Consider the following 14,535-nt stretch of genomic DNA (forward strand, 5'->3'; position numbering starts at 1 on the left):
AGCACCATCTTACATTGGTGATCTTCTTAGTCCCTACACCCCCAGCAGGTCCCTGAGGTCCAGTGACCAAAGTCTACTGGTTGTGCAGCACCAGGCTAAAGGTCAAAGGTGACAGATCATCTGCTGCTGTGGCCCCCAGACTCTGGAACTCTCTCCCCCTGAGCCTGAGATCAGTGGACTCAGTGGTCTCCTTTAAAAAGCAGCTGAAGACTCACCTGCTCAGGTTTTGGTGAGGCCTTCATCTCCCTCTCCTTGTTCTGCTCTTATTTCCACTTTTCCAGGGATTCTTTGATTTCCCTCATTTTTTGAAATCTTTTTCATATTTGAATAATTTTGTTGTGAGGCGCATCGTGATTTCCATCTTGAGAGGCGCTACAGTGAAGATTGTTTTCTTTCTTTCTGGGCCTGAATAGCAGGCAGCCCACCCCCAGCAGCTGTTGGCCCGTGATCAGGAGCTGTGATAAACGTAAAAAATGAACCTGATCTTCAACACTCCTTAACCTTGGTGTGGATGATTGGAATTTTCCTTTCTTCAGGACTGATGAGCTAACAGCTAGTCTAAAGTGTTTTATTACGACCCTCATTTTGTCTTATTGGTCATCACGTTATTATTTGTGTAACTGAATATTTTGCTTCATCAGGTTCTGACTGAACTCTCGCCTCTCTTCTGCTTGTGGGTTTTCGGTGTTCGGGTTAGCTACGAAAAATGAGCTAAAAGGTGATTTGAACTGTGTTTAGTGTAAATGAAGGCCTACAGCAACTTCTTCACCTCCGTTACCCATAATGCATCCCTCCTTCCTCAGTTTTTATGGACCTCTGAAATACAGCTGCTAGGGAAATCCCAGATGTGTTCGCTCACATCTAAATAACAACACATGCCATGCCTTTCCACAATTTACAGTAAATCCCTTCTTTTATGATCAGTTCTGCAATTCTGGTTGCTTTCATGCACCACATTAATGACGGGGTCATATAGGGTAGGGTAGGAACTGTAAAGGCAGAAACACACTTAGACAACAACCCAGTTCAAAACCAAAGAATTCCTCCTTTTATCTCATTCTACTTTTTGTATTCAGCGCTTTCTCTGTAAAAACATGTTTAGGGTAATGGTTGTAAACCCTTCTCCAAGGAAACAACCCGAGAGCACATTATGTCTCTTTGTTCCATCCATGAAAGATTCTCTGTGAAACTATGACTTTCTGTATCTGCGGAGCTTTTCTTTTGCTTCACAAGATCAATGAGATTCGAGAGTCTCTGCTTGTTTCCCGGCAACTAGTCCATGCCAATAAAATAATCCTTACAGTTCCCAAAACATTAACATGCTGCTTTAAATCCGGTCAGGAATGACCTGGCCGCCCGCAGCGGCAGCACGTCCTCTCCTCCGACTCGGGAAGTAGGAGGTAATACAAAGTACTGTAGTACGGGGATGTTTGGGTGATTGGACAGATCAAAGTATCGTAAAACTACTTCCTCACCCACTCTTGTTCCATCCACTCCAGAGCCTCTCCACTCCATGTGCCCCACTCGTCACGTCTGAAGAGTCATGAGTCACCTCTGAGACAAAGATCTGCACCTCTCTACCTGACCCTCCTCTCACAGCACCTGCAATTCCCTCCACCTTCTCCTTGTCATCATTTCCTGTGAGGTCAGCCTCCCCCGGCTGCTGGGGAGGGACAGGTCGGGTTCTATCTGTCAGTGTGAGTGTGTGTGTGTGTGTGTGTGTGTGTGTGTGTGTGTGTGTGTGTGTGTGTGTGTGTGTGTGTGTGTGTGTGAGTGTGTGTGTGTGTGTGTGTGTGTGTGTGTGTGTGTGTGTGTGTGTGTGTGTGTGTGTGTGTGTGTGTGTGGAGGATGCTGGTGAGCCTCTCTCTGTGTCATCGCAGCTCACCGAGGAGCAGACAAGAGCCTGCTGGTGAGACTGAGCAGGAGTTAAGTGATTGGACCGAAGGAACAGATGGATTAGAGGAGAGCTGAAGGAGGTGGCAGAAGTAGTCTCCTGAATATCCAGCAGAGCTTTTGGAGCAGATTTAGCACGGTTAGCGAGTGGCGAGGCACTTGAAGCAACTTTAAAGTGGAGATTAGGCGTGGCAGCACAGTGATCTCACACACACAGTCATTGTCTGGAGGTAGCTGTTCATTCTGAGCTGATTTGTACTTTTTAAGTGGAAACAATAGAGACAGAACTAAACTGCACATTTGTGCCACTGTTGGTGGTTTAAATAGCTTTAAAGTATGAATTGCATTTCTGGTGCAGCCAGCTCTTGCTGGTGAGGTGTGGTTGCAGGCCTGCAGGCTGAAGAGCAGGTGGGATTATATCTGTAGGTCGCCCTGGAAACACCTTGGACCTCCAACTGAAGACCTGAGTTTGGACACGCGTCTCCGCTTCTCTCTTATTGTGTCAATTGAACTCGTTTTGGGTCTTCTTGTACAAAACGCTGGTCTGCTTTTGACACATGCTTTTATTCTATTGAGTCTGGTTTTACGGCCCCAGCACGACCAGCAGATGATGTTGGTTGGAGGGCGTAAAGAAGGGTGGTTGTGAATAGGAACAAACCAAGGTTCACTCTCTTAAAGGAGTTTATTGAACTAAAAGGGTCACTGCTTTATGCAGGAAAAGGATAAAAGGTCACAAACACATAAAGACATCCAAAACTGGGGTTTCCTAAAGTAATGATAATAGTAAACACAAAGCGCCGGGGTTTAAACCGGGTAAGGAAAAGCTCCACCAAAAGGGGGCGCTAGATCTCTTTAACCAGAATGCCAAATAAACACAAACGAGCTCTAGAGACTAGGAAGAGTGTATCTAAACCACACAGGTAATCAAAGCTAGACTTTACCGTCTGGTCGAGGAGGGAAAAAGGAGAGCAAACTCCACTGCGACTGCCCCACCCCCCCCCCCCCCCCCATCACCTGGTGCTCCCTTCTAACGAGGAGCATCCCTGATTTGGATCAGCTACACCTGACTCAGCTAGAGCCAGGAGCGCAGGTAGTGACACTGAGGCCACCCAGTGGCCACAAACAGACGGCGTCTGTTACATTGATTAGTTGGTCGGTTGATTGATTGATTGATTGATTAATTTGTAGGTTGGTTGGTTGGTTGATTGTTGATCAGTTGGTTAGTTGTTGATTGACTGATTGATTGATCGATCGATCGGTCGGTTGGTTGATTATTGATCGATTGGTTAGTTGTTGATTGACTGATTGGTCGATCGGTCGGTCGATTGATTGATTGATTGATCAATCAATTGATTGATTTGTAGGTTGTTTGGTTGGTTGTTGATCGATTGGTTAATTGTGTATTGACTGATTGATTGATTGATTGATTGATCGATCGGTCGGTCGGTCGGTTGATTAGACGGTCAGGGCTTCCCTTGCCCCTGTGGCCCAGACCTGGATGAGCAAACAGCGGTAAGCATGATTGTCACTACTGACTTTGTCTCTGGAGTCTGATAAAATCCTCCAGTGATGACTCTCTGCTGCCTCCATGTGTCTGGGAGGTCGGATCTGTTGGACAACAAAAAGCGTGCCACAGCGGTGAGAGAATTTGGTTCGAACTAAAGCCGTGATTCTAACTGTGGAAGATGTTACCATGGTAACCATTAAAGCTGGTAGGGTTGTATCTCTCCTGCACGTGTTCTGCTGGTGAATTAGCGCTAGTCGCCTCCAGTGATTACCGTTTAGCAACACATCTTTGATCAGAATGTATGAAACTGGACAGAAAAGGTCCTTCAGGTGTGTGTGCTTATGTACTTTCCATAATGAAGAAATACACTTCAGCAACTATTTATTTCTACTTGAAACTGACTTTTGAACCTTGTCTCACTTCACCATTCCCTCATCTGCCAATTACCTCCTTCCTCTCTGCATCTCTAACGGATACTTGAGATTCAAACGTGAACCTGTAAAACAACATCTGCGTCCTTGCCTTTAATGAAATGCTCAGTCTCTGTCCATAGGGCAGATCAATGAGCCTTGGCAGCATGAATATTTGGCCCCTAGTACGGTCAGATGTGACCAAACAAACCAAAAGAGGAGGAAGCAAGAACATGTGAGAGAAAAATGAGACACCTACTCACTGTGAGGCGTGTGTAACGGGTATTACAATTAAATAATATGAAATAGGTGTTGAACTATTGTCTTGACAACTCTGGACCAGTATCAAAAGTTCTAGGTAAGATTATGGAGCCTTGAAAGGATCAGCAGAGAAGGAACCGCACAATGACAGATAAGATATGATTTAAATAGAAACTGTATTGAAAAGGTGTAAAGTTTACAAACCCTGCCTGTCTAAGCCGGCTTCCTACAGTGCACGAACGCACATTAAAGGACTCAAAATAAAACCAAAACCCTCTTTGAGGAAATTCTCCAAAGAGTTTCAATTAAAGAGCTTCCACTCCTGTTGCTCAGTCCACTTCTCTTTGGAAAGAGAAATTAGTTTGTGTGTGTGCGTTTCTGTCCAGTGGATCTAACACTACCCGGGTAGATTTTTTAAAAGTGTCAGTCTTATCTGTGTCAAGGGATGTAGTGATAGTCCTGGGGTTCGCTGAAGATGGATCCCACGGCTGGCCACACTGTACTCTGGTCCGTCTACAGTCACTCTCTTGGAACTGGCTCGCCACTGAACCCACAAGGTTCAGATCTCAAATGATCCAGTCCTGGTCAAAAAACCAATCTATGCACACAGGGCAGAGTGCATACATTACTATTTTATCTATGCTCCTTCCATCACTCATCTTTAGTTACACAATGTCTCAAGCATCATGAAATAACTTGAGTTGTATCACACAAGGTTTTAGCGCAACAGAAAATATACCTTATATTTACCCTTTTAAGAATAAATAAATTTGTAAGATTCACTCTCCCACATTTATCTTTTTTTTTTCCAGCTTGCATTTAACTGTTCTTCCTTTTCAGATATTTCAACTGAATTATTTCTCAGAAAAATATATCAACTTCTAATACATCCAACAGAGTAATGAGATCCTTCACATTTTATAATCCCATTTTATGAACTTTTTGCATCTTTATCAAATGAATTAACTTTTAAATCAACAACTAAAAGGGTGCCTTTAAGCACTACATGACAATATTACTGTTCCTTTAACGTTTTGGAAAGCTAACAAACTCAAATGAATCACAGTAATAGTAGAACACACAGAAATTGCTAAGCAGTAGCTTAAAACTAGCGGTTAGCTGGGCACATTTTAATATATTCTTTAACACTTAAAATTAAACGTCTGCACATCAGTGATGTTACAGTACTTTAAACATAAATATCACAACTCCGACTGGTTGTTTTTAAACAGGAAATATATTAACAGCAGTCAACTACATGTCTTTATGGTGCTAACATTCATGTAGCATCCCTCACCGGAGCTCGTGGTGAGATAGCTCGCCCAGCTGACGCAGCTTCCCACGGCTGTAATTCACAGAATTCAGATCCTAACAAATAGCCATCTGTTAATAGCTAGTTGGTGAAGATAAATTGCGAATTTAACTTTTATTTTAACTTTTCTTACCAGGATCTTTCAGTTAATCTGGCGGTTGCCTCGTGAGTAACGGCTTTCAAAACAGGAAATGCTGACTAACAGGAAGTCATCTCAAGGCATACTCGCCTCCTAGTGGCGGAGAGCGAAATTACACCTCCAACCTTATGCCGCAGCACAAACCACAATTCTGATGTGGGTTACACGTGCCCACTTCTGTCAGCTGCCACTCTCACCCTCTGGGACTCCCTTGCCTCCAACCCTCCACTTCTGACAGCTAAAATGCTAAAGGCAGAAACTAGAGACTCCTTCAGGATCGTGTTAGATAACACCACTTAAAGGTCCATCAGTCACCGTCGCTAACAGAATCCTTCACTGTGATTTTAATGCAGGTTCAATGCTATCCAATCAGCTAGATTAAAGCTGATGGCTCACTGACAGATTTTACTACCTCACCATGTGCTTGCACCACTTATGTGTGGCAGGTTGATGGAGCAGGACAAAGACAAACTGCTGGAGTCAAAATCAACAATCAGGATAAAGGAGATGACATGAAAAGGTTTCAATCGACGCGACTAGTAGAAAAAATATCTTGCATCACTTTTCAACACAGAATCTGAAATTAAGATCTTCTCATGTTGAGGTGAGTGGACTTCTGGCTGCTTTAGTTAAGGTTCCTACCACATCACCATCAACTAGCACTCAAAGTAGGACTGGACAAAACCTCCAGATTTTACAAATGTTTATATAGAAAGTTTATATCGATAAGAATGTGCAGCCAGTGAATTTCCAGAGCTAGCAGGTGTGCTAGCCTGCTGCTCCTCCATCTGTGAGCAGTCTTTACAGAGTTTTCATGCATCCACCCCATCATGTACCGACAAAACTTCCACAAATGGTGTTGTCTGGGTTAATAAAAACCTCTAGGGTAATGTTCTACCTGACAGGTTTTGTTTTCCTGCTTGTGTGGAGAAAGGGGTCGAACCGCCCCGTGTAACCAGGTAACCGGTACGGGGGCCTGCAGCAGCCAAAATACTTCTGAGACTAACATGAATCTTTCTTTACTCATTGGTATGAATGAATACTCCAGCCATGTTTGTCTTCATAACTGTAATAACCCCACGCTGCGTGAGCGTAATCCTCTGGTAGTGGATTTATTCACGTTATGAAATTAGCATAAAATGAAAAAATGTACTATGTTATTGCGAATGGTGTGGCCCAGCCCTAGAAGCTGCATATGGAAGTTATATTATTTGAATAATTATAAAATTATATGAAAGTGCCTGTGTAACATCTGAGACGCGTAGCTTTGACTCTTTACTGATTTTCTGTCAATTCTGATGGGGAGGGAACACAGAGGTACCAGTTTTGGTCCGTATCACCGGCCTGAACTCAAAGTGTGTAACGAGCAAAAGTTTAGGTCAGTGTGAGAATCACAGCAATGTTTGTGTTTAAAAAACTCCATCAGCTGTGGCGGCCATCTTGAATAGGGTTGGCTCTAGCAGATATTCATTCATTAGTTATATCGTGAAAACATAATGGTAAACACCCTGTAATTGATATAATGCAGGGGTGGGCAATCCTGGTCCTCGAGGGTCGCTATCTGGCAGGTTTTAGTTGTTTACCTGCCCCAACACACCTGATTCCTGGATGAATCACCTATTCGGCAGCTCATCAGGCTCTGCAGCAGCCTGTTAATCACTAGTAGATTCAAACCAGGTGTGTTTAAGCAGAGAAACAAGTAAAACTGGTAAAATCTGGTGGACTACAATATTTTAAAATGTATGTATAATGCAAACAAAAGGAACGTACCTGCAGGATTAATCAAAAGATTTACAAAAAGACATAGCAAATATGATTTAAAAGGACATGAATTATTTAATATACCTAGACATCGGATACTCATAAAGGAACATTGTGTGTCCATATATGGAGTTAAAATGTGGAATAAATTAAATACTGAAATCAAGAATGCAAAAACAATATTGACTTTCAAAAAAGAGATAAAAAATCAAATGATTAACTTATATAGATCTGTTACATAAATGTGTGAGGGGAGGGGGGTTGGGGGAATGAAAAAAATATATAAAAAGGAAAAAAATAAAAAGGAAAAAAGTCTATGTATTCATTTGTATATATATGTATGTATAGAGGTCTATATCTTTATGCTTCTCTCTGTGTAACTCGTTTTCTCTTTTTTTTTTATTCATTGGTTGAGATTGTGTTGGTCAACCAGTCCAGAAAATATATTGTTCTAATTTTTTTTTCTTTTCTTTTCTTTTTTTTTTTAAGAATCATGATTGTTTCATTTGTATTGATGTTATTTTAGTTTAAAGGGGCAGATAACATAAGTTTTTCTTCTTTCTGTCCCCTTTTTCATTTTGGCTTGTAGCAATTTTTTTCTGTATTTTTATTTTAATGTCAATAAATGAAAAATGAAATATAAAAAAAATAAATAAATAAAATAAAAATAAAAACCTGCTGGACAGCGGCCCTCGAGGACTGGGATTGCCCACCCCTGATATAGTGCCTTCTTAGGGTTCTACAACCCCCCAAGGTGCTTTACAACACAATCATTCATTCATTCACCCATTCACACACTGGTGGCGATAAGTTACATTGTACACACTAAAAACAGTAACTGAGTTATTCATGCTGGGTAGTTTTTCTGTGTTAGAAGTTCAGAGCTGTACCCATATATTGGGTTCTATTTCTGGGTTTATTGACTGGATTGCTTGTTCGTGAGTAGGGTAACCCAATAATTGGGTTAGGTTCCTACTCCAGTCCAGTAGGTGGCAGGAGTGCTCTTTGAAATTTGCTGGTCCAACAATGAGAAAACCGGAAAAGGAGGAAGCTTAGGCTGGAATCAAAAGTGAGCAGTTTACAGTCAATGAGCGAGAAAAGTCATCAGAGTGTAATTTCTCTTATTATTGTCCCTGTTTTCTTCACATTGGTGTTCCTTTCATTCGTCTTTGCCTTGCGTGGTGGCTAACACTAGCTTAAACGTTTGCCAGCGAACCACTACTGATGCCCGCCATTAATACACGAGGGTTGCTAACTTGCCGGCTAGCAAATGTGGCTCTTACTCTAAAGGCTGGGTTATTTTACCCCTTAAAATGGGTTTTCTTTTCATCAACCCAGAATTTGAAACCAATTATTTGGGTTAAATTAACTCAGAAAAATAGTTGGCCCCTCTTAACCTGTGACTTGGGTTAAAAATAACCCAAGTTGGGGTTTTTTAACCCAAGGGTAGCCACAGCTGCCCTGGGGTGCACTGACGGAGGCAAGGCTGCTGAACACTGGCTCCCCTGATCACTTTGACCGCCACCAGCAGGCGATGCAGGTTAAGTTTCTTGCTCAAGGACACAACACAGGGTTTTCCTGGCTCAAACTGAGGCAGAGGTGGTACCATCCTGACCATGCACCAGCACATGCATACTCAGTGCATTCAACTGCCTCACTTTTTTAAAGACAAAATATTCTACAAGGCTCAATAATATGCATTATATTAGTGTTTAGTTCCCTTTTTTCATCTGATATTTATGGTTAAAATATTTTTATATATTTGACCCACATTTCAGTAACATTTTAGGTTTGTTTTAATAACACGTGTGTGTGTGCGTCTGTGTGTGTGTGTGTGTGTGTGTGTGTACAAGTGATAATGCTGCAGGATTTCATAATTGTATCTTCTCAGCAGCAGCGCTGCAGGTGCTCTCCATGTCTCCATGTAAGCCAGGTCCTTAGTCAACTTAAAGTTGCGCATATTTTTCTGCCAAGTTTTCTTTCATAAATCCCAAAGTTTGCGTGGAAAGTTGCTTACGCAGTTTTCCAACCCCGTTTTGTGCGTAAGCGAGCTTGATGAATGAGGCCCCAGGTCAGGTTTGTGTGTAGAAGGCTAGAGAGGAACCCCTGTGGACAACGGATGCTAACTGCTGCTAGCATGCTTGCATTTGCAGGGAGTAATCTCTGGGACTTCATTAAAGGCTGCGGGTTCAAATCCCAGCCCAGATCTGGGGCTGTCTCTGTGATGAACTGGTGAATTTTCCAACCCCTCATTCAAGCAGCACATGAATGCATTTCAAACGACTGAATTGTGAAATTAAACATGCACTAATTTAGTCAGTATTCTACCTGCCGCCTCGAGTCCAAATCCAGGGTTTGATCTGGACTGAAACCAGAGCCGAACTTTCACTAATGAGCAAAGTTCAGCATGTCATGATCATCTGGTTTGCAGCAGAGCTAATGATGACAGTCCTCCTGGGACCTAAACCCCTCCATTATCTCTGTTAACTCCTCCACCCTGACTGAGCCTCTGTCTCTGACGGGTGGAGGTCTCTCCTCTGAAATGGCACCAGGACTATCCAGGCTTCAGCAGAGGAGAAGATGCAGTTGTTGGTAAATAAAGGTGTTGTTCCTCTCTGAGACCTGTGGCCGGGCAGGATTCGTGCCACGTCCCGTGCCACTGCCTCGTCTACAGATTTATGGAGCGCTTCCATAATGCACTTTCTTCCTTCAAAGAAGGAACATCAATCTGCCTGTTTTTGTCACCTCCTTTTTTATTTTCTAATGGGAACCTCAAATCGCCCCCTGGCTTTCTTTATCTCCTCCACACACGCGCAAAAGCGCAGCCTGGCGCGCCACGCAACACGCAGAAAAAGCTCCGTATAAGACGCTATAAATAAAAAGACCTGTCTCAATCCATCCTGGACCTTTACGAGGCGCCGTCAGAGCCTCGCTCCCCAACAGGGCTCCTCAGAAAGGGCCAACAATACATCCAGACCGTCGGCGTGCTTGGAAGCAGAATGGAGCGTTTTTGTGGATATAATAAAAAATGTTCCACCAACAAAGACTCACACCGTGCGGATCTGAATTAAATACACTCTGCTGGTAATGAGCTATCTAAATTCAGAGTTCATTTAGCCTGGAATTACACAAAAGCAGGGCAAAAATAAACGTTGCAGCCTTTTCTGCTTCGCTGCTAGAAGATTCTCCGTCGTGCAGCGACACGGTTGGTTCCGGGGAAATCGTTTGAGCCGCTTCGCGGATCTGCGAACACCATCATTCCTTTGTAAATGACATCACCTCCTCGCCCATTTCTGCATACTTGGTGGCTGTCAACACCCTGGATGCACTCTATCACTCGCTCACACACAGCTCCGATTACTGATACACACATATCTGAACACACACGCGTGTGACGGTGTGACGGTGATTAAAGTCAACTCCAAGCTCTTCCTGGAATGAGACGGTGGCTAAACGGGAGCGGTGGCGCTTCAAAGTTATCCGGGAAGCAGCTTCACACATTCCGGCATCACGGAGGTGCATGGATGTAATTTTCACTTTAGAAGTGGGGGGGACACTGGGGGGGGGGGTCTTTACAGTATGCTCTAATGGGAAACAGGCTTCAACACAAATGGTTCTTTTCTGCTTGGTCCTAGAGCTCAACCAGTGTCAATTTAGTATAGCGTAATATTGTTTTTGTATGGTAAAAAGTGCAGGGGTCAAAACTTGACTTTGGAAAAAGTGGGGGGGACATGTCCCCCCTGTCTCCCCCCAAAATTACGTCCATGAGGCGGGTTCCTCTCTGCGCATGACACAAAGTCCTGATTTCAAAAGTAAAAAGCAGAAACAGACTCAGGAGCAACACGATGGCAAATATCACCTGTTTTTATGTTTGTTTGTTTTGTTTCACCAGCTGTGCCAGAGAGAGAGGGAGGGCCGGTTTAACGGCGGATATCAGATCCAGTCTGGAGACAATTGACTCTTATTTTTTCCTGATTTAAATGCTTCATGCAGCAGCCCCAGGGAATCAATTAGAACCACAGCGCCGGGTTCTTCCACCTTCACTGGCTCAGCAGTAATTTGTTTACTTCACAGTCGAGCTCTGGATGAAAAAACGACAATGAATCCTTCCTCCAAACGAACTACTGCTCTATCTTCAGCATGCATAAACTTCTTGGTAATTCCTTGAGCACAGCGCGTGATAGTCACCCTGTAGTTGTTTGCGGAAGCACGCGGGGCAGAACTCTGACCCCCCGGCCAGGTCGCCGCCTGCAGAGGGTCTATTAGCACATGTTTTCCTTCTCCTCTCATGGTAAAGGCTGCAGCTGCTTCCAGCCAGCCGGCCGGCAGCGGGGAGGCTGGCTGCTTCGTCAGAAAGGCAGGAAAGATGAACAGCTTATCACAGACAAAGTCTCCCGGCTGCCAGACCAAACTGACAGGTGTCACCTTGTTATTTCCCAGCGTAAGCGCCCGCCTGGGTCCGCGGGGAGTTGATTAGCACAAACCTGTTGCCACATTCACCAGCTTACCCACGGCACACGCCGCTGTCACTGGAGAACTGAGCAGTCCCACTGCAGCAGGGGAACTGGGAGGCTAAAATTAGAAACAGCCAGTCACTCATTAGTGACACCTGAATGTTGTTATCCAGGACCGGGAACCACTTGTTTAGACACGCTGCATTATGGAGTTAATCCTGATCCCAGGTATTTAAATCAGAGATGACTTATTTATTTAGGGTGATCACTCCCACCAGGAATGCTGAGGTCAGATCTGAACACACACAATACTTCACTCTGATCCATGTTCAAGCCTCCAGAGCTGCATCCTTTCACAGTCACAGACACAGCCTGTTGTCCTCAAAGCACACCGATTTAGTTAAATACACCCAAACGTTCATCAGCCATCCAGTCAGCCATGTTCACGATCATTAGGCTAACTGGTGATCAGCCGTTCTGCATATCAGTGATGCCGGGGGATCTTTGGCAAGTTTAAATATTTTCCTGGGCACTTAGCTAAGGGCTAATTGCTGAAAACAATAACGAATCATCCAAGTAAAAGCTTTTCCTTTCAGAATCATTATTCTCCTGTCAGACTAGTCAGCACCGACCTAATTCTGTAATGGCAGGTATGAGGTGCACATGAACCAGCTCTCAAACCCAGAACCACTGCATCTCCACCAAAATATCCCGAGTTCACGTTTTAAAAGACCGTAGAGGCTGACTTACATCAGCAGGTGGCGGCGTTTAGCTGCTAGGTGCTGACAAATGTATGATCATGAGGCAAACATTACTTACATCAGACACAATCAATATGGACCCAAGTTCAGGCTTGTTTGGGATAAGACCTTATACGGTTGAGTCATAGTTTTTGGTAACATGTTGATGTCATCTTAAAAGACTTCCTTTGCCACCTGGTGGAGCCGTCACGTCAGCGAGACACGAAGAGACGGAGCTGCTCTGGGGGCGTGGGTGTCCAGAACATAGACCGTGGGTCTTTAAGCACCATGAGGATGTGAGGAATGTTGCTGTGTTTTGCCCTCATTCTGCCACCTTAACACCAGAATGAGACACTGGAAGTTTCAGAAGAGGGGTGGGTTGTTGTGAAGGTGTGGAAAATAAAAGCTCCATTTAAAATATAAACGTGAACAATAAGGAGCTAAATGAGCTCTGCCTGTAATCTAGAGACCCTACTTAGGTTAGGACACAGTGTCCTCCAGATGCAACTGTCCCTGTCCTGTCCTGTCCGGTCCTGTCCGGTCCTGTCCGGTCCTGTCCGTCCTGTCCAGTCCTGTCCGGTCCTGTCCTGTCCGGTCCTGTCTTGTCCTGTCCGGTCCTGTCCTGTCCGGTCCTGTCCGGTCCTGTGCTGTCCGGTCCTGTCCCGTCTTGTCCTGTCCGGTCCCGTGCTGTCCTGTCCTGTCCTGTCCGGTCCTGTCCTGTCCTGTCCGGTCCTGCCTGTCCGGTCCTGTCCTGTCCAGTCCTGTCTGGTCCTGTCCTGTCCTGTCCGGTCCTGTCCAGTCCAGTCCTGTCCTGTCCAGTCCGGTCCTGTCCTGTCCTGTCCGGTCCTGTCCTGTCCTGTCCTGTCCTGTCCTGTCCTGTCCGGTCCTGTCCGGTCCTGTGCTGTCCGGTCCTGTCCCGTCTTGTCCTGTCCGGTCCTGTGCTGTCCAGTCCTGTCCGGTCCGGTCCGGTCCTGTCCTGTCCTGTGCTGTCCTGTCCTGTCCTGTCCGGTCCTGTCCAGTCCTGTCCGGTCCGGTCCGGTCCAGTCCAGTCCTGTCCCGTCCTGTCCTGTCCTGTCCTCTCCGGTCCGGTCCTGTCCGGTCCTGTCCGGTCCTGTCCTGTCCTGTCCGGTCCGGTCCTGTCCTGTCCTGTCCTGTCTTGTCCTGTCCGGTCCTGTCCGGTCCGGTCCAGTGTCTGCAGCACCCACACTGATGCTTCAGAGTTTCCACAGACAAAGCCTTATGCAGCACATTAGCCTGAACTTGCTTCACACATCATCTGCTCCACTTTCATCCTCCATGACTCCACCTCTCAGTCACCAACAACAAGCCCCGCTGCCGATCCAGAACCAGGATTACACATCTGCACCCGAACTCTGCTACTGATAAAGAAAACACCCTGAGATGCCATCGCTGCTCAGCCTCGGGGCTTCAGGGACGGATTGGACTCAGCACAACCACTAATGACTTTTCTGCGGGACATGTTCTCAGAGGACAGCTGTCCTTCACCTACCTTTGGTGTGAGCGGAGCTCAACCCCAGAGACACTCCAGCCAGCAACAACCCGACCACCCTCAGCATCTTCTCCGGAGCAGAGAGGGACCACAGCGAGCTCTTTCCTCCTCTCCTCCTCACCCCTTCCTCTTCTTCTTCTTCTTCAGCGACCGGCTTCCCTCCGAAGTGGGGACACTTCACTGATGTCCGGGACAAGAGGAGGACAAACCGCGTAGAGTAAAACAAGACGCGATGGAGAAAAGGGGGAGGACGCGAGCTACCTCACCCCGACAGAGTCTCACCGCAGCTCTGAGCAGAGACGGGACCGGAGAGAGGCGCAGCCCGGTCCACACCGAGCACAGCTACGTCACGGGGAGCGAGAGGTGGATCCAGGCACCTTCTCCTCCTCCCTCCCTCCCCTCCCCACTCCCCTCCTCCCCCCGCCCAGCATCCCCACCTCCGCAGCGGGTTCCACCTTCAGACAGCATCTATGAACATTTAGGTTGTCTTCACGGGAACACACCTTCAGCTGACCGTGTCCCGCTGATCACGTGGTACAGTCGATCAT

The 14,535-nt window shown here is 45.6% G+C and overlaps 1 protein-coding gene and 1 long non-coding RNA gene across 2 annotated transcripts in view; both read right to left on the minus strand.

Moving 5' to 3' along the window:
• The window catches only part of LOC107374383 (calsyntenin-2), a 542,719-nt gene extending 528,522 nt beyond the window's left edge, over positions 1-14,197 (minus strand). The window contains exon 1 of the mRNA XM_070543765.1: positions 13,988-14,197. Coding sequence (XP_070399866.1) covers positions 13,988-14,054 — 67 coding nt within the window. The 5' untranslated portion in view covers positions 14,055-14,197. The remainder of the gene's footprint in view (positions 1-13,987) is intronic.
• Positions 4,503-5,623, minus strand: LOC107396039 (uncharacterized). Its single transcript, XR_001574269.3, has 3 exons — positions 5,517-5,623; positions 5,369-5,439; positions 4,503-4,669 (listed from the first exon to the last, which is right to left on the minus strand). It is a non-coding gene; the product is annotated as an uncharacterized lncRNA (long non-coding RNA).
• Positions 14,198-14,535: the final 338 nt, after the last annotated feature.

The sequence above is a fragment of the Nothobranchius furzeri genome, chromosome 13 (assembly GCF_043380555.1).
Source record: "Nothobranchius furzeri strain GRZ-AD chromosome 13, NfurGRZ-RIMD1, whole genome shotgun sequence".
NCBI lineage: Eukaryota > Metazoa > Chordata > Actinopteri > Cyprinodontiformes > Nothobranchiidae > Nothobranchius > Nothobranchius furzeri.